Here is a 24,696-nt window from a genome sequence, read left to right as displayed (position 1 = left end):
GCAAAACAGGATTATGGTGGAAGGTCAACACCTTTGTTAGATTCTACCACAAAACAGTAATAGAGTCAGTTGTATACTGAGATGTCAAGATATGTATGCAGAGTATTCTGTAATTCTATTAATGGGATAAATGTGTCCAACTAGTGTCTCAAAGTCATGAGTTTTTCTTAAAACGTTTCCATCACCTCAGCACTCACCTCTAGTTCCTTCCATCTAGAAACCATCTCCAGTGATGATGCTATTTCCTGTGACGGCAGTCCCAACCAATACACATCACTTTCCCCTGCCCTCTCCACCAGTGCACCAACCAGGGAAGCTGGAAGCAGAAAATGAGAGGCAAAGGGCAAATTGGATGTGCTAATATTCCTTTAATAACCCGACACAGTAGAATTACAGTGGCTTTATGTTGGCCAGACTTCCAGGAGTCACTGGAAAGGCAGAGTAGAGTTCATTGTTGGCCAGGCCCTCGTAGACAACAATGGGATCAGCAGTGTCCCTATTACTTTTATTACTACAATTAGCATTGGTGGGATTGGTGGTGCAGAATGGAACAACTTGCTGCCAGCACCTCACCATGGGACACCTCGCAGGATAGAGATAAAAGTCCCCAAGCTCAGAATGATGTTTCTGTGTGTGTGTGGAACAATGACGCTTGTTTAGCCCGCCTTTTGGGGGTTGGGGTGTGTGCTGGAAAGTGAGGCAAGGAAGCCTTTGGAGAAGGATTGCAGGTGGGTTATGTGGTGTCATTGTTCTGGGCTGGATGCTTCAGAGGGAAGACCCTTCGCAGCGATGACCGTTGGGAGCAAGTCGCCCTGTCACCCTCCCTGCTTGCCCTTCTCCCTGCCTGGGAGCCGCCAGGGTCCTGTGCAGAATGGGGAAGGAGAGCTCCCTCTCCCCAAGCCTGGGCATGATTGGCAGCTCACCAGCTTGGATGCAGATAAAAGTTCCCAAGCTCAGAATGGTGTGTCTGTATGTGTAACAATGACTCCTGCTTAGCCCGCTTTTCGCGGGATGTGTGCCTGGAAAGCGAGGCAAGGAAGCCTTCGGAGAAGGAGTGCAGGCTGGCAGGAACTTCTGCCTCCCTTATGCCGGGCCAGCTTTGGAAACCAGAGTGGAAGACCCAGGCTCACAGCGAGTTGTCCCTGCGGTGAGTTGGCCAGGCAAGGTGGCAACACCGAGTTGTCAAAGACCCTTGGTGGTGGTGGTGGCTTTATTAGCTTTTACTTAAAAACTGGAAATACAAGGCAGTTGAGCCTAAAAGAAAAAAGGCTGATCCAACCCCTCCCCCTTGAGCCACAATACCTGGGGCCAGGTGGAGGCAGCTGAGCATCTTGCTGCAGCCCTCAAGTGCCTCCCCCATTTAATAGTTGCAGTCAGAAACCTTGGTGCCTAGCAGGAGAGAAAAGGAGAGGCAAGTGGTCTGCAGATCCTGCAGCTGAATAACACTGCAAGCAGGAAATGCCAGAGCACATAGGGAACCTACTGTTCTTAACTGCAAAACCACAGCTCTCAGAAAGACTGATGGGCACCAGGAATAGGGTCTCACAGAGTCAGGACCAGGTGGTTAACCCAACACAGTGGGTGAGACAAAGAAGCAACACTAACCTCACACTTGCCCCACAGCAACACACAGAGAGAGCAGTGATGGAGGTATAAGGATCTGGTGAGACAGTGGCTGCTGAAGACCCAGGCTGACAGGGGGCGGGGGGGGGGAGAAAGAGAAAGAAGATAGAAGGGGACCCCTGACAATTCCTGTGCCCCCCCCCCCCCCCCATGGCAGCAGTGTTAGCAGAGTCCCTTAGAAAAACTAGAAGGGAGATGAGGGGAGGGGGAGCTAATTTGTGCCTGGAGCCAGTCAGTTCTATTTGAGGCAGCGCTCAAAGTAGGTGGAACCAATGTAGCCGCCCCGCATCGAGCGCTGGACATTCTGCTCAAACAGGCGTCTGTTGTTCTGGAGGACTTCAGCAGCCTCTTTGTTCAAGGGGTCTTCAGGGTTTGGCTCCTAGAGAGGGAAGAGAACACCATTAAATGCCAGAGTCTTGTTGCAGTTTAAGGATGAGGACCTTGGATGAGGATAAGGAGTCCATTTTAATCAGGCTGTAAGAATAAGTGACAGCATCTTATTCCTATCTTAGATTCTTTAATTATCCCCTAAAAAGTCAGTTTTCACCCACTAAAATTTTGCCCTGTATTTGCCAACTAGTATAAGCACTACTCTAAAAGGAGGGATCCTTCCTAATTTATTGGGCTGTAAAAGTGAGGGCAGGAGAATTATACATTGAGACTTGTAAGACTGATTTCAGCCTTACCCGGTAGACTAGACGGAAAGTATCACCAGATAAGCTAATTCTATTTTATTGTAAATAATCAATATTCAACCGTTTATTGTCAGAGTACAACATGTGTACAATGAGATTGGCTGAGCCTCCCTTCGTGCTCCCCCACAACACAATACAACTCACACTGAAAGACAAAGAATCCCTAGCCCAGTGAATCCTAACAAACACCCAGTCCTATTGCACCATGTGAACTTACTGCACGTCGTGCCGGCCCCACAAGTCAATCATACTATGTTGTTGTAGAGTTATGTTCTGTTTCGTTCAGCAGTCTGACAGCCCATGGAGAAAAACTGTTCTGCAGCCTGTTTGTGCAGCTGTCTATACTTCTATATCTCCTTCCAGATGGTAGGAGAATAAAGAAGGGCTGACCAGTGTGTGAGTCATCCCTGAGGATTTTCCTCACTCTTCTAAGGCAGAGAGCCTAGTGATCTCATCTAGTGGTGTCAAAGAGCAGCCCACGATGTTTTGTGCTGTGCTCACCACCCAAAACTACATTAAAAGAATCTTGCAAGTCTCAAAGTATAATTTTCCCACAGTCATCTTTACAGCCTGATAATTTAGGGAGGGTCCCCCCAGAGCCTTTTGCTCTGCCCTCTGTATGCAGCTGTGGCTTATGTACCCTCTTTTCTGCTTGTTCTCTAGACAGCTTCTCTTCACCCACATATCATTATACCAATCAACTCAAAATTGTAAGATGAAGCAGACCCCCAAAATATGGAAGTTACCTTTGTGATGAAATAGAACTGCTTTTTGGAAGACAATCTTTCTTTTTGCCAATAGATTAGAAAGTTAAAATCCCAGATGAATTTTTGTACTACTTGTCATATAATATGTACAAGTCAGGCTGTACAAAAATTCAATTTTATACATTTAAAAATACATGTATTGTTTATATTTCTTTTAAAACAACATGGCACTTTATAATAACCTGATTTAAATTATACTTCGATGCTCTATAGATATATCAATACTAAAACCCAATCCATCCATCTTCTTTAAAATGGTGATGAAAGCTTACTTTTATAGGTGAAAAAGGACACTATGTTATTAATACAATAAGTCATTAAACATTAACACAATAGGTTTTGGAGTGCCTTTTTCATATAAACCATGAATATTTAGGCCAAAGGAACACAATCTGTTCTAAGCATTCCAAATTGCATTTCTCAAATTGAAATGACAAAAGTAGAAAGATATTAAATGCATTTGATATAAAATCTTTATTACCGTATTTTTGGAGTATAAGATGCACCGGAGTATAAGACGCACCAAGGTTTTGAAGAGGCAAATTAAAAAAAAAGTAGGTAAGTAGATAGAGGGATAGAGAGGGAGAGAAAGAGAGAGAAATACAGTAGGTAGGTAGGGAGAGAGAGAGAGTAGTTAGGTAGGTAGGTAGATAAAAGCATAGAGAGAGGGGGGGAGAGAAATAGAGTGAGAGTGTGTGTGTGTAGGTAGGTAGGTGGATAGAGAGAAATAGAAAGAGATAGAGAGAAATACAGTAGCTAGGTAGGGAGAGAGAGAGAGTAGGTAGGTTGGTAGGTAGAGGGATAGAGAGAGAAATAGAGAGAGACATACAGTAGATAGGTAGGGAGAGAGTAGTTAGGTAGGTAGGTAGAGAAAGAGAGAGAGAGAAATACAGTAGGTAGGTAGGGAGAGAATGTGTGTAGGTAGGTAGGTAGAGGGATAGAGAGAGAGAAAGAGAGAGAGAGAGAAATACAGTAAATAGGTAGGGAGAGAGAGAGAGAAGTTAGGTAGGTAGGTAAGTAGATAAAGGGATAGAGAGAGAGAGAGAAATAGAGAGAGAGAGAGAGAGAAATACAGTAGGTAGGTAGGCAGGTAGAGGGATAGATAGAGAGAAATACAGTAGATAGGTAGGTGTTTCTGCTGGAACAGCACTTGATCAATGTAATTCTCATCAATCATTTAAGAGCTTTCCAAAAGGGAAAAAAAAGTTTTTGCACTCTGCAAACCTCCCAAAAACATCTCGTTTCCCCCCCAAAAAGGCATGAAACAAAAAGTGGTGTTATTAGCCATCAAATACACTTTTTCCAAAAAGTTTCCACAATTTTGGCCACTACTGTACAAGCAAAATATTTATATTTTGCCCCAGCCCCACTAATGTTTTGGAGTGTGGTCCCAGCATGCCACTTCAAGTTCAAGTGTATTGCACAATCACATGGATATTTACTTCTTATGCCGTAATGAATTACTGTCTGGGTTAATAATTAAAAGTCTCAGTAAGTGGAACATTCTGAATTGTCAAATTTATGATGCCACCTTGGGAATACAGGGTTCCAAATATTATTTCTTTAATTTCTAATGTATTCCATAAAAAATAAATGCAGTGATGATTCACTGAACATAGTGTTTCTTAGTTAACATGCTTAGGATCATGCTAAGACACTATACTGCAAAACAGGAGGGAGAAGACAAAAGGGTTTTGAGATCATATTCTTGGATAATATAGTAAAGTCCCATTTTATTACAAACAAATGCTTTAAGGAGCCGTAATGGTGCATTGGTTAGAATGCAGTATTGCAGGCTAACTGCCCACAGCCAGAAGTTCAATCCTGACTGGCTCAAGGTTGACTCAGCCTTCCATCTTTCCGAGGTCGGTAAAATGAGGACCCAGATTGTTGGGAGCAATATGCTGACCTTTGTAAACTGCTCAGAGAGTGCTGTAAAACATTATGGAGCAGTATATAAGTCTATGGGCTATTTCTATTAATTGTGAGTAGTCAAGTTTCTTCAGGAAATAATAGTATTAAAAAGCTAAAAACTTCATTTAAATCACTCTACTTAAATGCAAACATTCTCACATTAGCTACGCCCTATAAAGTTTTCCAACAGTTTTATTTTGCAGATATTATCAAGTAGTCTTGTGTAGACAGCACATCAGACATATCTTTCCAAAATGTAATGACACAAACTTGATTTTATTTCATTCACTATCCCTCTAACCCAGTATACTAGATTCCTCAGGAGCATGCTGTGCTTTGCCTTCTGTATCATTTCTCCCCCAATCATACATTCATTCTTCCTGCTCAGACTGAGAAGGAAGGTAGTGCTCCAGCCTTAATGTCATTGCTTCACACCTTTCCACATATACTTACCAAGAAGAGATACTGCAGGCCATAAATTATAGAGTTTATTGTTAGTACAGGCTTCCAGTCCTCTCTGTGGGCCAAAAAAATAATGAAAAAAATGAGCAGGGGGTCAGGAAAGTTTACCCAACTAAAAAAAATAACAAAATAATCTTGTTTTAGATTCACATTGTTTAAAAAAAACCTTATGAAGATTGATCCAAAAAAATGAAGTCAACAGTTCTTAGAATCAGACCTTTAAAATATAAGACACATTTTAATTACATTTTCATGGTCCCACTGGCAATATCCCAAAACTAAAATTATTGACAAGCCTCTTTCAGGATTTTTTTCCTTATCGCCCTTTTAATTATGAAGGCATAACAGGATTAAAAAACAAAACAAAACACAAATATGTTCAACATTCCAAAATAAAGTCAGCAGTGTTCAGAAATACACCCACTAGAATGAAAGACTGCCTTCCTTAATCCATACTGTCTACGGCTGAGGGCAGTTCCAGTTCAATACATGCCCTCTTGCAATCTTCTGACAAGCAAAGTCAATGGGAAATCCAGATTCACTAAACAGCCTAGTTACTAACTTAACAAACTAGAACACACAATGTCCCAAGGGACGTTCATGTTAAATTTCTTAGAAAAACCACAAGAGATGAGGTTCTAGGAGCTCAAAGGGGAGGACCATTAAAATATAAGGATAAAGAAATAACCATTCTTAAGCAGATCCCAAAGAAAGTAAGAGATAAGAGAAGGAAACTTTCCTTCTTAGCAAAAAAATTATACAATAATGGGGTTTGGTTCAGGTGGTTGTTACCAGAAGGCATGTTGATTTTTTGGGAGGGCAGTAGAATTAGAATCAACACAGTTGAGGAAGCAGAGGCTTTCATTAAAAAACACAGTGCTCTCTTAGGAGATATGGGGGAGGCTACACAAGAAACAAAGCAGGGAGGGGCGGAGGCTCTGCCAGTGGACAGGGGGGGGGGGGGAGGGAGCAACAACAAGAAGACTCAGATCACAAAAGTGAATTGAAACATCATTGCAATTGTTGTTATAATGTACCTTTATGGAAGTGATAAAAAGCAAAACGATTGAAACATATTGAAGATTTTGTGTTAAACTTAAAACTGCTAATATCTATGTAAATGTTCATAATTTTCTACTTTTTTTTTTTGCGAGACCTGGGGGGGCTTCTCCCCCCCCCCGCACGATGTAGCTGTCAAAATGTTCCATAACCTTTTAACCCCTTTTTTCCTGTAAAACTTTTAAAACCAATAAAACTTGGACAATATAAAAAAAATGCAATGATTCACTTAACAACTGTGGCAAGAAAAGTCATAAATGGGGTAAATTCACTTAACAAATGTTTCACTTAGCAACATACATTTTGGGCTCAATTGTGGTCGTAACTCAAGGGCTACCTGTATTAGAACAACAGAACATGTTTTGTACCTGAGGATATTTAGGCAAACATTGCCTTCTAAATCTATGTTTGGGTGATATACCATAGTCTCACATTTGACTTTTGGGGGGTCATGCGGGTAACCTTGCCCCACCTGCAAATAAAACACAAAACAGAGACACACTGTCAGTTTTTAAATGTTCATTATGGTCCATTCAATATTCTTTCCAAAAATATGGGGCCATCCACATAGCGAACTAAGGCTTTCCCATTCTTCACTAATTTCCTCCCAGTAGATTTTGAATTTTGCCATATCTCAATGGTTGTTACTGTTGTTCAGTCACTAAGTCATGTCCGACTCTTCACGACCCCATAGACCATAGCACGCCAGGCCCCCCTGTTCTCCACTGCCTCCGGGAGTTTGCCCAAATTAATGTTCATCTCAATGGTACAAAAGATAAATTATATTTTAAAGTATACAATGCCCCAAACTAGAATGAGGAAACAGGAGAGGAGTTTTGGCTTCTCTATCTATGTATACAATGTAATGTGTCCAGATAATCGATGTTCACTACTCAATTTTATGAAGATTTCAAAATGTGAAGTATTTGTTTGCATGGCTGTTTCAATTACATTGCTTTCCTTGTTTTAAGAACTTGATTGTAGACCAATACAAAAACAGTTGCTACAACTGAGTTGCTGAGATTATGAGCTCCAAATCCTTATGAGTACAAACACTGACAAGGATCCAAATGACAACCATAGAGTAAAATAATGAACCATGCATACTACTCTGAAAATTCAGAAGGATGCAATAAAAATGCAATTGTTTCAAAGACAGTAGCTTTTTTGCATCATGCCTTAGTGCTAAAGGCAGGAAACTTAAATATTTTCAAAGAATTGAAAGTACTGGGTAGTTTTGAAAAGTTTCCAAGATCTTTCCCATAAGAATCCTTCCCTCTAATCACTTTATTTAAAACTATTTTAATACTTCATTTTTGTCTCTTCTTGGGAAGGAGAGACTTCTGTATGAAATTATCAGCAGAAACTTGAATATTAGACCTTTTCCTTTCTCTTCTGACAAACAGCCCCCCAAAATATCCTAATTTCTAATGATAGTTCTGACACACTGAGCAGATTTTTAACGAAGTTAAGAACTGCCAAAGGCAGAAATGGCAGATGTTGCCACACCGTGAGGTTTTTCTGCTTTCTTAATCTCCAGTTAAAGAGACAGATTTTCTAAAAACTTACACATTCCATTTTGGGCTGTTGGGTGTGTTACATTCAAATACATTTCAACACTCCATTTTTTTCTGCATTAGCATTATTTTAACCCAATTGTCTTGAGGTTTTCATAGAATCACTTTTTCCCCTACAGTGTATACATATTTTACCCTAAGCATTTTTATTAGAAAGATTGGAAAACGTTCTAAGCAATTTTGGGCTGTCCTGTGCTTTAAGCAACCTGCGCATTCAGACATGTATTAATATTCATTACTACTGGATTGTCTTTCAATGAAATCTGAGGCTATTGGGAGGTCAATACATATCTATGAAGTACTGTATATACTGAGGATAGACTAACCTGGATGCAACCAAATCAGTAGAAGGCTATGGAATATCTAGCAAGCAAGCAAGCCTATATTTCAGCCATGCAATATATCAAGGAAGCAATTTCTTCAGGTATTTTTAAGGAAAAAAATATAATTTGTGCAGAAAGTTGTGAAATCACACAGATGGTTGTCACCAAGATGCATCTGCACCTCAGGCCATTTTGGGGACATGTCATTTGAAGCGCAATGATATTTTAATTGTAGCAAACCACTATCAAATAATCCACAAGCCTTAAGTGCTACATATAGCTGTATAATATATATTCCAAACAGAATGTCCATTTCTTTAATATCTAGTTAACTTACAACTAATTTTAAAACACAGTTCACTTCAAATTTCTGAAAATCCATACATAGAAGCTGACCCAATGAGTCTCAGACAGTAACCATTAACAGTTGCTTTCTTCCATAATAGTTCAGTACTATTCCTTATTATTGCTCTTTTCAACATTTGTTTCATTCTCAGCAAATCATTTATTTCATTAACACCCTCTAACAGGCAAAAGATCTAGGACAAACTTCGTTGATGCCTCCTCCCCATCTTTAATCATATTTCGAAGCATACTTGGGACTCTGCAAAATTGCTCATTGAGTAATCAATCTACTGTTTGGAGTCCCAAAAACTTTAGGGACTTTTCCTAGTTCAGGAGCAAAACCCAACTCAGCTCTAGGTAAAAAAGAGTTAAGCACCCAAACACATTTGATTTTTGCAACCTACAGTTCCCAGCCTTTGCTCTGAATTGTTCTTATATTAACTCTTTTTGTTGAGTTGATGCCATTCATCCATATGTTGCTACCCAAATTACACAGAGATGGATGAAATGCGCTGAACAGTATTACCATGTTTTCCCCAAAATAAGGCCTATCCTGAAAATAAGGCCTAGTTAAGACCCCTGCCTACTCCATCCCACCATCTGGGACCTCCCAGGCCCTGACATCTGTTGTGGCACCGGACTTCTGTGGTCGCTTGCGGCTGGACATGTGGTGCACCGCACCGGTGCCACTGCTCACGGCAAGCCATATGGCTCATTGCGCTGGTGCTGCTGCTCGTGGTGGGAGGTCACATGGCACGTTGTGCCGGTGCTGCTGCTTGCAGCAGGTCACACGGTGCATTGCGCCACTGCCGCTACTCACACGTGCAACGGCACAATGCACCACGCAGTCTCCTGCCACAAGCGGCGGCACTGGCGCAACGAATCATGTTGCGTCCTGCTGCGAGCGGCTGCAGAATTAAGGCAGCGGCATGACAGGTGCCATTAGATGTCTTAGAGAAGAGACAGATTGCTTACCTTAAAACTGAACACAAACTTCCCGCCTTTATAGAATCCCTGTAAGGCAAGCATTGGACAGTTTAAGCAAGTATGGCTCCAAACAGAAGGAAATGACTCAGAAAGATCAGTTGTGGGAAAATGGGAGGTGGGCAGCATTAAAGTTACAACAAAGTAATTCACTTTCCAATCCATCAACTTCCCCATGTTTGTCACTTCAGCATACATCTACTTCACACTCCCAAATTCTGGACATACAGTCAGCTACCCAACCTAGAATAGGCTTAAAAGATACAGAAGATGGAGAATTCTTAGCTGCGCTAGCAAAGAAGCAAAAATGGTAGCAGATGGACAGGACATCATACTCAGAAGAGGACAGAGTCTTTATTTGCTAATGTTCTGACTTCTGAGTATCTGTGATAACAAAAAGCCTTGTCTAAAAACGTAAACAAACAAAAAACCCTGGGTATTTGGATCAGGCAAAGCTAGAAAGTTTTCATTGTGAGCCTTGAATGGGATTGCGCTTCGATATTCTGGACTGGAGAGTAATTTGGGAGGGTTTCCTCCCAAGGAAAGCTGTCACACAGATCCACCTTGTGTACATTTTGGACTGAAAAGTCCTCCAGACAATTATTCATGTTTGGATATTCCATGTGAATGTACAAAATGTGCTCAACATGACTTTGCTCTTGAAGACTAATCCATTTTGGACATGCCATGGGGTGCCCATATAACACCTCAGCTCTGTGAACTGCACTGGACACCAGTGGGCTTCCAGATGTTATTCAGGTGTATAGGGCCTACCTATCTGAGGAATAACCCTATAGTGTCTTTGCATCATCTGCACCCCTACCCTACTGGGACTATTACAACGTTTTAATTTATTCGAGGTCTGATCTGCTCCGCCTGCGGGAGGCCCCTCTTTCGCAGGTATGGCCCTTGGCTCTCTCAGGGGCCAGCCTTGATGACGGGTTTGTGAACCCCGAGAGGTGGAAGAAGAGGAAGCTGAGGGGCTTTTTAGCTAAATTTTTTATATTGTTTTTAGGGGGTTCTGGGAAGGGAGGGGGGGATAACCAGGCCAGGAGGGAAGCCAGTGCCAGACGAACAGGTGAGTCCAGGAGGGAAGTGAGCGGAGTGGGGGGGGAGAGGGAACAAGTTATTCCAATAGAGGGTTGTTTGATTACAACGGTCGCGGGGAGGGGGGGATGCGAGGACAAAAGAAGATTACAAGGTCGGTTGGGAGACCGTGGCTGTTGGCTACGCCCGGTCGTTTGTACCAACCCCCGCAACCTAGGTGGCCAGGAACTACAGAGCCCGGGCCTACGGCTGATGCTTTGCAATGCAAGGTCCATAACCAACAAGGCCCCCCTCATTAATGAGCTGATCTCTGAGGGGGAGCTGGACCTTGCAGGGATAACGGAGACCTGGTTGGGCCACGAGGGTGGTTTACCCCTCGTGGAAATGTGCCCACCAGGTTTCCGTGCATTCCATCAGCCTCGGGCCCTGGGTAAGGGTGGTGGGGTGGCGGTAGTTATACGGGAAGGTCTAGAGCCGAGGGAGTTCACTGTTCCTCAGATATCCGGGTGTGAGTCCCTTGGTGTGAAATGGGGCCCAGGGAGGCAGTTGGGTTTGCTGATTGTATACTTGGCTCCTCGCTATACATCAGCGGCCCTGCCCGAGCTCCTCGAGCTGATCTCGGAGACGGCGGTTGAGATCCCCAGGCTTGTGGTTATGGGGGATTTCAACCTGCCGTCGACGGGAGCAGCGTCTGAGGTGGCTCGGGAGTTCATGGCTTCCATGACAGCCATGGGCCTGACCCAGTTAATTCAGGGCCCCACACACGAAGGTGGCCACACATTGGACCTTGTTTTTGTATCTGAGCAGTGGACGAGTGATCTGGGTATAGGGGACTTTGTTGTTACACCCCTGTCATGGTCGGATCACTCATGTCTCCGGCTGGACTTCCCTGGCGCTACCCCCCACCGCGAGGAGGCGGGACCAGATGGTCCAAGCTGGTACCGCCCCAAGCACCTGATGGAGCCGGATAGGTTCCAGATGGAGCTTGGGCCATTACCTGTAGCCCTGACCCGCGCTCGGTCGGAGGACCTAGCGGCCGCCTGGAATAGGGCGGCGGCTGGGGCCTTGGACCGGGTTGCGCCTTTGCGACCTCTCCTGCGGCAGCGACCCACCCGGGCTCCTTGGTATACCGAGGAGCTGAGGGTGATGAAGCGCCATAGGAGACGTCTAGAGAGCAGGTGGAGGTCCTCACGCTCCGAATCTGATCGAACACAGGTAAGAGCCTATTTACGGACCTACCTTGTGGCATTAAGGGCGGCCAAACGTAGATATTGCGCTGCTCTTATTGCGTCCGTGGATAACCGCCCTGCCGCCCTGTTTAGGGTGACCCGCTCCCTCTTGTCACAGAGGACGCAAGGGGCACCCTTGCAGGGCAGAGCAGAGGAGTTTGGGGAATATCTGCAGGATAAAGTCGCTCAGATCCGGAGCGGATGGGCCCCCCTCAGTGGACCGGACGGGCCGCCAACAGCGAGTCTTGTGAGACCATCCTGGGAGGAGTTTGATTCTGTTGCCCCCGAGGATTCGGATAGGTTGCGTGGACGGCTGCGACCCACCACATGTTTAATGGACCCGTGTCCCTCCTGGTTGGTACTGGCATCTTGGGAGGTGACCCGAGGCTGGCTTCTGGGCCTGGTGAATGCCTCATTGGGTGAGGGATCCTTACCAGCCGCCTTGAAGGAGGCGGTGGTGAGACCCTTACTTAAGAGGCCTGCACTCGACCCAATGGAGCTAGCTAACTATCGTCCAGTCTCCAACCTTCCGTTTTTAGCGAAGGTTGTCGAGAATGTGGTGGCGCAGCAGTTTCCACAACACCTTGACGAATCCGAGTATCTAGACTCACGCCAGTCCGGCTTCCGACCCGGGCACAGCACAGAGACAGCCTTGGTCGCGTTGGTCGATGATCTCTGGAGGGCCAGAGATAGAGGTTGTTCCTCTATCCTGGTCCTATTAGACCTCTCGGCGGCTTTTGATACCATCGACCATGGTATCCTATTGCGCCGGTTGGAGGGGATAGGAGTCGGAGCTACCGTTTTGCGGTGGTTCGGCTCCTACCTCTCCGACCGGAGGCAATGTGTGTTGACAGGGGGACAGAGGTCGACCCCGAGGCCACTCACTTGTTGAGTGCCACAGGGGTCGGTCCTCTCGCCTCTCCTGTTCAACACATATGTGAAGCCGCTGGGTGAGATCATCCGTGGTTTTGGGGTTGAGTATCACCTCTACGCTGATGATACTCAGCTGTATATTTCAACCCCAAACCACCCCAACAAGGCTGTTGAAGTGATGTCCCGGTGCTTGGAAGCCGTCGGGGTCTGGATGGGGGACAACAGACTTAAACTCAACCCCTCCAAGACCGAGTGGCTGTGGCTACCGGCACCTCGGTTCAGCCAGCTGATTCCATCGCTGGCCATAGGGGGCGAACAATTGCCCCCTGTGGAACGGGCGCGCAATTTGGGCGTCCTCCTTGATGCCCGGCTGTCAATGGATGACCATGTGGCAGCCGTGGCGAGGGGGGCGTTCCACCAGGTTCGCCTGGTGTGCCAATTGCGCCCCCTACTGGACCGGGATGCCCTACGCACGGTCACTCATGCGCTGGTGACGTCCCGCCTGGATTACTGCAACGCTCTCTACATGGGGCTGCCCTTGGGACGCGCCCGGAGACTGCAGTTGGTTCAGAACGCAGCCGCGCGGGCTGTGATGGGGAGTACGAGGTACTCCCACGTAACACCTCTCCTGCGCGAGCTGCACTGGCTACCTGTGGTTTTTCGGGTGCGTTTCAAGGTGCTGATTACCATCTTTAAAGCGCTCCATGGCACGGGACCTAGTTACTTGCGGGATCGCATCCTCCCACATACATCCCTGCGGCCAATTCGCTCACACAGGGAGGGACTTCTCCTGGTGCCGTCCACTAGGCAATGCCAACGGGCGACACCAAGGAGTAGGGCCTTCTCTGTGATGGGCCCAACCCTCTGGAATGACCTCCCCCCCGACATTAGAACCACTTCTGACCTCCGCTCCTTCCGGCAAAAATTGAAGACTCACCTGTTCCGATTAGCAGGCCTGGCATAATTACAACTGTCCCTCCTGGCAAATGTATTATTATCTGGTTATTTTAGGGTTTTTTAATCTGTTGTGTCTGTTTTAGGGATTTTAAAAAATTATATTTATTCAGCTTTGTACAGTTCTTTTAATTGCATTTTAACCTCCTCCAAACTGTACATATTTAATTATTTAATTTTTTATTGTATTTTTGTGATATTCTCTATGGACTGTACACCGCCCCGAGTCCCTTCTGGGAGAGGGGGCGGTTTAGAAGCACAAATAAATTGAAATTGAATTGAATTGAAATTGCAGTTCTGTTTGAGCTGAAAAAGTTGGCATGCTTCAGATTCCATTGATTAAACAATATTTGATGGGAACCAGAAAGGGCAACTTCTGTGTTGTAGCACCTACCTTCTGGCACAGCATCACCCCAAAGATTTATATTCCTCTTACCCTGTCCTCAGTCAAATGAGCCCAGAGCCCTGGTTGCACAATGGAAGAACCCCGGTGGTGCAATGGGACAATTTGGCACAGCCAGGTCGCTATTGCTGAGTTGCCTCTGCCAACTCACTGCAGGGACAACTCACCACAAATGGCCGGAGGGAGAGCTGGGTGGGCAGAGTGCAGGGCAGCCGCTTCCCATTTTCACACCCATTGCTGCCAATGAGCGGCTCCAGGATGAAGAGGCCTGGGACGGCGATGGTGGCAGGGCAGGTGGCAGCGGTGATGGACAGGATGTGTGGTGGGGGCTTCCCATTTTCACACCCTGCTGCCATGCCCCAAGCCGAAGAGGTTGGGGATGGTGGCAGCAGGCAGGGTGGGGGTAGCCCCATTTTCACAACCCTCAGCGCCACAGCGAGCTCTGGATCAAAAAGGCCAGGGACAGTGGTGGTGGCAGTATGTGTGAAAATGGGATGGCCCCAGCTACTACCACCTCCCTGCTGCCCTCCCTGCCCACCATCGCCGTACTTGGCCTCTTCAGCCCAAAGCTTGGCGGCAGTGGCAGCGGGTGTGAAAATGGAAAGCTCCTGGCTGCTGCCACAGCTCTGCCCACCCACTCTCTTGTCTGACCTACTTTCCCTCCAGCTGCCCACTGCAAGTTGTCCTGCGGTGACTTGGCAGCAATGAGCTGGGCATGCTGAGTTGTCCTATATCTGTGAAGTGGTTAGAATGTAGTATTGCAGGCTAACTCTGCCCACAGACTTGAGTTTAATTCTGACGGGGCTTGGGCTTGACTCAGCCTTCCATTTTATTTATTTTATTTAATTTTATTTAATTAAACTTATTAGTCGCCCCCTCTCCCCACAGGGACTCGGGGCGACGTACACAAGCAACAGTCAACACAGTGTCATACAGAGGAGGTAAAAAATAAATAAATAATTACAATACTGAAAAAGGTTAAAACCTCAATAACATTAATAGTTTAAAAACTAACATTAACAATTAAAAATGACCTAGGGGTGGATAAGTTGTCGAGTTATGCCAGGCCGGCTAGCCGAAACAGGTGGGTCTTCAGTTTACTGCGGAAGGAGCGGATATCGGTTGTTGTTCTAATGTCTGGGGGGAGGTCGTTCCAAAGGGTAGGGCCCGCCACAGAGAAGGACCTACTCCTGGGCACCGCCCTCTGACAATCTCTAGAGGACGGCACCCGGAGGAGACCCTCTCTGTGTGAGCGAATGGGCCGCAGGGATGTATGGGGCAGGACACGATCCCGCAGGTAACTAGGCCCTATGCCATGGAGCGCTTTGAAGATGGTAACTAACACCTTGAAGCGCACCCGGTAGGCCACAGGAAGCCAGTGCAGCTCGCGCAGGAGCGGTGTTATATGGGAGAACCTCGATCTCCCCATAATTACCCGCTCGGCTGCATTCTGGACCAACTGCAGCCTCCGGGTGCACCTCAAGGGGAGCCCCATGTAGAGAGCATTACAGTAGTCCAGGCGAGACGTCACCAGCGCGTGAGTGACTGTGTGCAAGGCCTCCCGGTCCAAAAGGGGTCGCAATTGGCGCACCAGGCGAACCTGGTGGAACGTCCCCCTCGCCACGGCTGCCACATGATCTTCCACAGCCAGCCGGGCATCAAGGAGGACGCCCAAATTGCGTGCCCGTTCCACCGGGGCTAATTGTTCATCCCCGATGGCCAGCGATGGAATGTGCTGGTTGTACCGGGGTGCCGGAAGCCACAGCCACTCTGTCTTGGAGGGGTTGAGCCTGAGCCTGTTGTCACCCATCCAGACCCGCACGGCTTCCAGACAACGGGACATCACTTCAACAGCTTCGTTGGGGTGGTTTGGGGTGGAAATATACAGCTGAGTGTCATCAGCGTACAGATGATATCTCACCCCCAAACCACGGATGATCTCGCCCAGCGGTTTCATATATGTGTTGAACAGGAGAGGCGAGAGGATCGACCCCTGTGGGACTCCACAAGTAAGGGGCCTCGGGGTCGACCTCTGCTCCCCTGTCAACACACATTGCGTCCGGCCAGAGAGGTAGGAGCGGAACCACTGCAATACGGTGCCCCCGATCCCCAACCCCTCCAGACGGCGCAATAGGATACCATGGTCGATGGTATCGAAAGCCACCGAGAGGTCTAATAGGACAAGGATGGAGGAACAACCCCCATCCTTTGCCCTCCAGAGATCATCCACCAACGCGACCAAGGCCGTCTCCGTGCTGTGGCCGGGCTGGAAGCCGGACTGGCGCGGGTCTAGATAATCATCTTCCTCCAGGTGACGCGGGAACTGCTGAGCCACCACACTCTCAACAACCTTCGCTAAAAAAGGAAGGTTGGAGACAGGACGATAATTTGCTAGCTCCATTGGGTCCAGAGAAGGCTTCTTGAGCAGGGGTCTCACCACCGCCTCTTTCAAGGCGGTTGGTAAAAGGCCCTCACCCAACGAAGCGTTCACCAGTCCCAGTAGCCAGCCTCGTGAACCCTCCCAGGAAGCCAGTACCAACCAGGAGGGACACGGGTCCAATAAACATGTGGTGGCTCGCAGTCGCCCGCGCAACCTGTCCAAATCTTGGGTGACAACAGGGTCAAACTCCTCCCAGCGTGGAATCTCAAGACTAGCCTCGGACGCCCCCTCTGGAGTACTGGAGTGGGTCCACCCCCTCCGGATCTGATCAATTTTATCCTGCAGGTATTCCCCAAACTCCTCTGCCCTGCCCTGCAATGGGGGGTCCCGCTGTCCCTGCGATAGCAGGGAGCGGGTCACCCGAAACAGGGCGGCAGGGCGGTTCTCTGCAGATGCTATAAGGGTGGCACAATATTGACGTTTGGCCACCCTTATTGCCACAAGGTAGGTCCTTAAGTAGGCTCTTACCTGTGTTCGATCGGATTCGGAGCGGGAGGACCTCCACTTGTTCTCTAGGTGTCTCCTGTGGCGTTTCATCGCCCTTAGCTCCCCGTTAAACCAGGGGGCCCGGGTCGATCGTTGCCATCGGAGAGGCCGCAAAGGCGCAACCCGGTCCAAGGCCCCGGCGGCCGCACTGTTCCACGCGGCCACCAGGTCCTCTGCCTGGGAGCGGGACAGGTCTGCAGGAGGTGGCCCAAGCTCCGCCTGGAACCTATCTGGTTCCATCAGACGCCTTCCATCCTTCCAAGGTTGGTAAAATGAGGATCCAGATTGTTGGGGGCAATATACTGACACTGTAATCCACTCAGAGAGTAGTGTAAAGCACTATAGAGAGGTAGATAAGTCTAACTGCTATTCCTATTGCTAACGCTAGCCCTTAAAGCCAGGATCTGCCCCAAGGCCTTGGGTTATGTTGACTGTCAGGTCCCTTATGGGTATGGAGTATGGTTGAAAAGCGGTTGGTTTTATTTTCTCAGGATATTTACTATTTTTGTTGTATTGCTGTTAATTTGTTTTTAATATTGTACTCTTCCCAAAGTCATCATTGAGTCAAGCAGCTTTACAAATGTGGTAAATATTTCAAGTTTCTAAATTTTACATATGCAGCATAATCACTAAAAGCAAAACAATGAACTGGTGACTCATCAGCTCAATCTGAATGTACACAAGCCACTGAAAGGCATCTTTCCTCCTATAATATTCAAATAACATGATTCACAATTGACATTTGCAGACATTTTTGTCTCTTGCCTTGAATAAACAAAATAGCAAAAACCACTTTATAATGAACATATGCCAACAGGTTTATGATGCATGTCACCAAATGGCAACTGCAAACTGTCTGCTGAGCTTGATTAACCTACTACTATAGGTTCCTAGATAATATAGGAACTAAATTAGATGTCAGATTCAGTGTCAACTTCAAACAGAACCTGGCAGAAGCAATTTTCTTGGTTCTCAGTTGCCACAATGTATTTTTTGGGGGAGGTCAGAGGCTGGAATGCATTGCCAGACACAACACTGATTCTCTCTCATGGGAACCAAGGTCATCTCCACAGGTGTCGGATGAAGAAGGGAGAGAGTACCTAAGGAGCCCGCCAATTAACTTAATTGGACAATGTGAGTGGTGACACCTGGGGAGGGGACCATTTACTATTTTAATTATGCTGAAATTATGCAGTGAATATTTAGAGTTGGTTTTACAATTGATCATGCCGATATGATGTATCCAATAAAGAAGTTCTTTGAGGAAGATTCTAGTCTCAGAGCTCTGATTTGCTTGGGTTCATTAGTCGGAGCCATGACATTAAACCAACTCTCTTAAAGTTTGCTCTGAAAAAAGGACAACCCTCCGGGATCTTCAGCCCTGGATGCCTACCCGGTTGCTTCGGGAAGATGGAGAAGACTCAGGGAAGATTCCAAGATGGAGAAGAAAGGGGAGGCTGCCAGCAAACATAGCGCAGCCCCAGCTGAGTCCCTCCAGCGGCGGCCAGGCCGAAAGTCTGCACAGAGAGGACCTAAAGGCAAACAGTGTGGGCAGAAGGCCTAGCCACCAAGGGACCTCTACTGAGCAGAGGACACATGGTGAAGGAGAATGCTGAAAGTGGCTGAAGAAGAGTTCCCCTTGGCATCTCCTCAGGTGTGGGGCTTCCCGCCTCCCAAAATTGAGAGCGAAGAGGACAGCTTAGTGGGACGAGCAAGGGGAATGGAGGTACCTGAGCGCCACCCACAGCGTGTCGGTTGAGCGACTGAGAGGTTCAACCACATGAAGATTCAAGGAGGGGAGCCTGTGCGCCAATTTGAGCCGCTAATGGAGACCGCAGCCCGCATTTTTCAGCCACCTCCAGCCCGTCAGAGCAGAAGCCCGAGCAGCTAGCCCACCTCCCCAGCCAGCAGCAGCAGTGAGTTCGGGGCCATAGCAAACCCCCAGCGAGAGCAACAAGCTGCAAGCCAACCTCGTTTCCCTCCTGGGTGGCCCGGGCATCCACCATAGCCTTATTACCCAGGCCTCGGTTGTTTCCCAGGGCAGTGGACACCTCCCCCTCCGTTGGTAGACCCCCCGCCAATGAGAACCACTTTTGACAGGGACCCAAAAAAGTTAGTGTTCTTCCTAAACAAGATGTGGGCTCACCTGGATTGCTATACTCCAGCTGTCAAGCCACCATCCGAGGCTCGCCATACTTGGGGGGGGGGGGGGGGAGGTGGAAAGCCAACAGGGCAGTGCACAGTGGAGAGAGTGGCCGGAAAGATGGGCGAGGTTGCGACTGCAGAACTTCTGTTCCCTGTGCTGGACAGCCGCTTGCCAGCTGTTGCTCCCCTGAACGGGCCTCCGGTCAAGAGTGCTGCCGCTGCCAGATGTGCGAGGGCCCAGAAACATGTCTCCGGTCAGGGGAGGTGCCACTGATGCCAGATACGTGAGGAGGCAATATCGCTGGCTACCAGATGTTGGTTGACCCACGGGCATATTAGGACAGCCGGAGGGCGTGGTCCCTGGACTATACAGTGCGCTGGGAGGTGACATGGATGGGCGATGATGAAGGGGAATAGAGCGCCACAACCGCCCTGGGTAGTTCCACCATGGATATGCTGCAGGAGCGGTTCGGGGAGGCCAGTTTTCAGGACGCTCCCTCCTGGCAGCCATGGGAGACGGGAGCAGAGTTGGCGGCAATGTGGCAGACACAGAGATCAGGACCCCAGCCAGCTCTGGATCTGTAGAAACCGGTTTCATTTGGCTAGCCCGAAGTTACACCTGGACCCAGCCTCCAGTTGTTCCCATGATGCTTTGCAGGTGGGGCCATGGGATCAGAGTTCCTCACTGGCTGATTAGGCAGGATGCCCGGAACAGGCCACAGAGGGGTCAACCATGGTGGGGGACAGTGGTGCCCAGGGCCGAAGATGGCATCCGGGATGCAAACAGCACCATTTCCTGCAGTCCCAGACACACTCCAGGCAGACCAGGTCCTGCAGGGCCCCATATGGCTGCCAGGGTATTGGACACAGCAGCTGGAGTGGGGTCCGCCGCCGTTGCAGGTTTCATTCGATGGAAACCCCAACCAGGTGGCTTTGTTTCTGAGCCAAGCCATTAGCCATTTGGACCACTTCGCCCCGTTGTACCCCTCGCAGTGGGCAATGGTCATGTCAGTGACGGCGGTGTTGGAAGGTGAGTCTGCTGAGTGGGTAGCGGACTTGCACAGTGAGCACACCCGGGAGTTGGCAAATGTACGTCTTTTCTTGGAGGCACTGAGAGTATGGTTCGAGGATGGGTCCCGTGCACAATGGGCGGAAGGAGAGCTATTGCTGGAATATATGCGGGAGTTCCACTGGATCGCTGGTAAGCTGAGGGCGTGGGCGGAGAGATTGTTGATCCATTAGTTCAGGGTGGGTTTGGACCGCGATCTACACCAGGCCCGGGGCAACTCACATTGGCTGCAAGATTGGTTTCAGGTGGTCTGTCAGGTTCCGAAGGGTTAAGGAAAACAGCCAAACAAAGAGACGTTGTGAAAATACAGTTTATCTTCCTCCGGCACGAACTGACCAACAAAGCACTAAGGCAATGAATAAACTGTCAGAGCTGACATCCGGTGCTCCCCACCATCTTTTATAGTTTATTTGGCATTTAGGCTAAACCCCACCCCCGCCCGCACGCACACCCATCACCTTGTAACCCAGAGTGAAAACCACCTGACAATCAGTCATGGATTGTTCTCAGTCAGTTATCAGTTGTGGAATGTTCTCAGTGGAAACCACCCAGCAGTCAGTCATGAAGAGTTATGGAGAGTTCTCAGCTGGATTGCTTGTGGAGGAGGGAGATCCCCAGCTGGCAGCTCCCCCCCCCCCCCCGAATGGCAGCTCCAGGCTTGTGGGCTAGCCGGAGCTGACATGTGGTCCCTCTACCACAGAGACAGCACCAGGGGAGGTAAAAATTAGTCAGTTAGGAGCTGAAGGACCCCTCCCCCTGGTTTTGTGGGATGTCTGCGGTGGAATCTCGCTACCAGGTGGGGCGCCCTACAGTCCTTGCTATGAACCCACAATGCCTCCAACAGGAGGTAACCTTTCCATAAAACAAGGTATTATAATCATCCCCTGTGCCACCTGGTATCTAGTATATTTTGCACTTCACAGTGCTGTTCCCCATCTACAGTGACCGGGGCAGGTGGCCATAACGTGTGTCCTCTGATATCAGATGCCTGAATTGATTGGGTCAGGCTGCAGTGAAAGACTGGATGTGTTTCCCCCAGTAGCAGTGGGGGGGGGGAGCCTTATGTCAACTCTCCGTGTTGACATGCCATGCATACCGTTGGCGGAGCCAGATCTCAGATTACAGTAGCTAGTTTGAGATGGGTGTATCTATTGGGTAACATGATTTATGACACAGACTGAGGGGGGGAAAGGGACGGGGCAAAGTTCAGAAGCAGATAAACAAAGCAAAGAAATGGCTGCGAATAAATGTTGCCTAATGAATAATGCCTAATGAAGGTGTTAATAAATCACTGGTTTTTGTATTAAAACATTGACTCCATCATTATGAATCATCGTTAGGAAACTTTACACCAGTGGTTCTCAACCTTCCTAATGCCGGGATCCTTTAATACAGTTCCTCATGTTGTGGTGACCCCCAACCATAAAATTATTTTCGTTGCTACTATGTAATGGTAATTTTGCTACTGTTATGAATTGTAATGTAAATATCTGATATGCAGGATGTATTTTTATTGTTATAAATTGAACATAATTAAAGCATAGTGATTAACCACAAAAACAATATGTAATCATATATTGCGAAATATTTATTTCTAATTACAAATAAATGAAATATTGTCTTGAAGCATGGTGTAGCACAGGGGTCGGCAATCTTAAACACTCAAAGAGCCATTTTGATCCGTTTCCCACAGAAAACACTGGGAGCCACAAAACCTGGGTGGGCGTGGCCAGCTCAACATCACTCCCACCCAGTCACATGACATCCCCCCCAAGACATGCCTACCCAGGTTTCATGGCTCAGTGTTTTCTGTGGGAATAGGGTCTCTCTCTCTTCTCTCCCCCTCCCTCTCATTTCTGTTTTTCTCTATTTTTCCTCTCCCTTTCTCTTCTTCCTTTCTTTCTTTCCTTCCCTTTCCCTCTTTCTTTTTCTTTCTTTCTCATTGAATACAATAGCAAATCCAAAATAAAGTTATTAATTGTAGGAAATTGCTTCTCTGTAATCTTTTCATAGTGAACTCTAAGTTGATAGAAGCTGGCAAGATTGTACTAACAGCAATAGGATATATATTTGGATTTCTTTTGAGTTTGACGATATAATACGTTATCCAAAATTATAAATAATCTTATTTTCAGATGCATTTTTTTTGCCATCTGTTATTTTCTTTTTTAAAAATCAGACTTGCTTCCAATTTGTGCCTTCTGGCAAATTGCAGTTTTCTTGGCAAGAGATCTAGCTTGCCATTGCTTTTGTCATAGGTCTGAGAAAGTTTGTTTCTTTGTTTCTTTCTTTTTCTTTCTTTCTTCTTTCTTTCTTTCCTCCCGATTTGTTTCCCTCTCTTTTCCCTCTTTTTCTTTTCCCTCTATCTCATTCTCTCCCTTCAGCTCTTTCATTTCTTTCTCCCTCTCCCCCTTCTCCCTCTAATTTGTTTCCATTTTCCCTCTCTCCCATTCTCTCCTTCCAGCTCTCTTTGATTTCTCTCTCTCTCTTTCTCCCTTTTTCTCTTTCATCTCTTTCTTGCGCGTGCAAGCAAAATACCTGCTGTGTGGTGGGCATTGCTGGCATGGCAGCATCTCTTGGAGGGGGCCAAAGAGCCATTCGAGGTCTGGACAGACCACAAGAACCTTGAGGCACTCCAAACTCGTTGGTTGTCCCTGAAGCAGGTCCAGTGGGTGGGCACAGTACTTCCAATGGTTCCGTTTTACTCTGAAGTACATCCTGGCAGGTAAGAACTTCCTGGCAGACGCTCTGTCATGGATGCCCCAATACAACAGCTGCCAGGAAGAAGTAAACCACGCCATTGGTTCTCCCAAGGCCTGAGCTCAGCGTTCCACCCCAGCACAAATGGTGTAGCAGAAAGAACAAACGCCATGGTGGAACGGTATCTGAGGTGTTACATCACTTATCAACAAAAGAATTGGGGGGGGGGCGAAGTCACAACAATACGATGTGCGATCTGAATGCTCTGAGATAGCAATCGACACTTTTGCCACTGGGGGGGTCCAAACGGATCTAAACTGTCCCGTAGAGACAGTGAACAGGAAGAATAAGTCTTGCTGAACTCAGGGATATCGCAAAATCCCTGAAAGAAGCAAGAGAAATTTCTTCAAGCCGGTGACAAAAAATCCAGCCAACGCTGATGAAGTCGGGGCAGCCCCAAAACGGAAGGAATGGAAAGTGAAAGTGTTTCAAGCTGGTGAGGAACATTCATTGTTTTAAAAGAGAGACTGCCTATAAAAACTTAAAAATTGATTTAAATTGAAGAATAGAAGAATCAAGCGGCGAAATTAATCTTGCAACGGTTCTGGACAGTGGTTATCCCATTTTTTTAAATGCTATCTTCATGGATGAAACCTTTACAAGCTTTTTAAAATGGACGGATTAAGTCTTCTTTTTCTATCTTTTTTTTCTGTGACTCTCAGTGATTTATAGACCAAAGCTTTCCTCTTTCATCGCTGTATTATTATTTTTTAATTCATGTAAAGACTGGACCTCTTTTTCTAATTTGAAAAATAAAACAGATATATTCAATTTCAATTTTATTTGATTTCTAGACCGCCCCCTCTCCCCGAAGGGACTCGGGGCGGTGTACAGGAACCACATTAAAAAACCATATACATAATAAATACCCTTAAAATCAAATTAAACCTTAAACCCTGTACAAATTGATAAAAATTAAAACTCGGCCTAAAACCAACCCATAGAATTTAAAAATGCAGGCTTGAGGTGGGTAAGCTGGGATTAGGCCAGGCCGGCTAAATTGAACAGGTGGGTTTTAAGCTTCTTACGGAAGGAGCGGAGGTCTGCAGTTGTTCTGATATCAGGGGGAAGGTCATTCCAGAGGGTCGGGCCCATCACAGAGAAGGCCCTTCCCCTGGGCGTCGCCCGCTGGCACAGCCTAGTGGACGGCACCCGGAGAAGTCCCTCTCTGTGTGAGCGGATCGGCCGAAGGGATGTATGGGGCAGGATACGATCCCGCAAATACCTAGGTCCTGTGCCATGGAGCGCTTTAAAGATGATAATCAACACCTTGAAACGCACCCAAAAAGCCACAGGTAGCCAGTGCAGCCCGCGCAGGAGAGGTGTTACGTGGGAATACCTAGCGACTCCCGAAACTGCCCGCGCGGCCGCATTCTGAACCAACTGCAGCCTTCGGGTGCATCTCAAGGGGAGCCCCATGTAGAGAGTGTTACAGTAGTCCAGCCGGGACGTCACAAGCGCATGGGTGACTGTGCGGAATTGAAATTGAATTGAAAATTGAAAACAGATATAAAAAAAGAAATATTTTAAAAGTGCTACGT

At 47.2% G+C, this 24,696-nt stretch overlaps 1 protein-coding gene across 1 annotated transcript in view; it reads right to left on the bottom strand.

Annotated features, from left to right (window-relative positions):
• Nucleotides 1-353: 353 nt before the first annotated feature.
• The window catches only part of LOC309400387 (NEDD8-conjugating enzyme Ubc12-like), a 60,457-nt gene continuing 36,114 nt past the window's right edge, over nt 354-24,696 (bottom strand). The window contains exons 3-6 of the mRNA XM_081968841.1: nt 9,741-9,779; nt 6,889-6,992; nt 5,453-5,516; nt 354-2,002 (exon numbers count right to left, since the gene is read on the bottom strand). Coding sequence (XP_081824967.1) covers nt 1,862-2,002; nt 5,453-5,516; nt 6,889-6,992; nt 9,741-9,779 — 348 coding nt within the window. The 3' untranslated portion in view covers nt 354-1,861. The remainder of the gene's footprint in view (nt 2,003-5,452; nt 5,517-6,888; nt 6,993-9,740; nt 9,780-24,696) is intronic.

Source organism: Natrix helvetica, assembly GCF_964273705.1.
Source record: "Natrix helvetica genome assembly, chromosome: W".
In the NCBI taxonomy this organism is placed as follows: domain Eukaryota; kingdom Metazoa; phylum Chordata; class Lepidosauria; order Squamata; family Natricidae; genus Natrix; species Natrix helvetica.
This window is presented reverse-complemented; position numbering and strand designations above follow the sequence as displayed.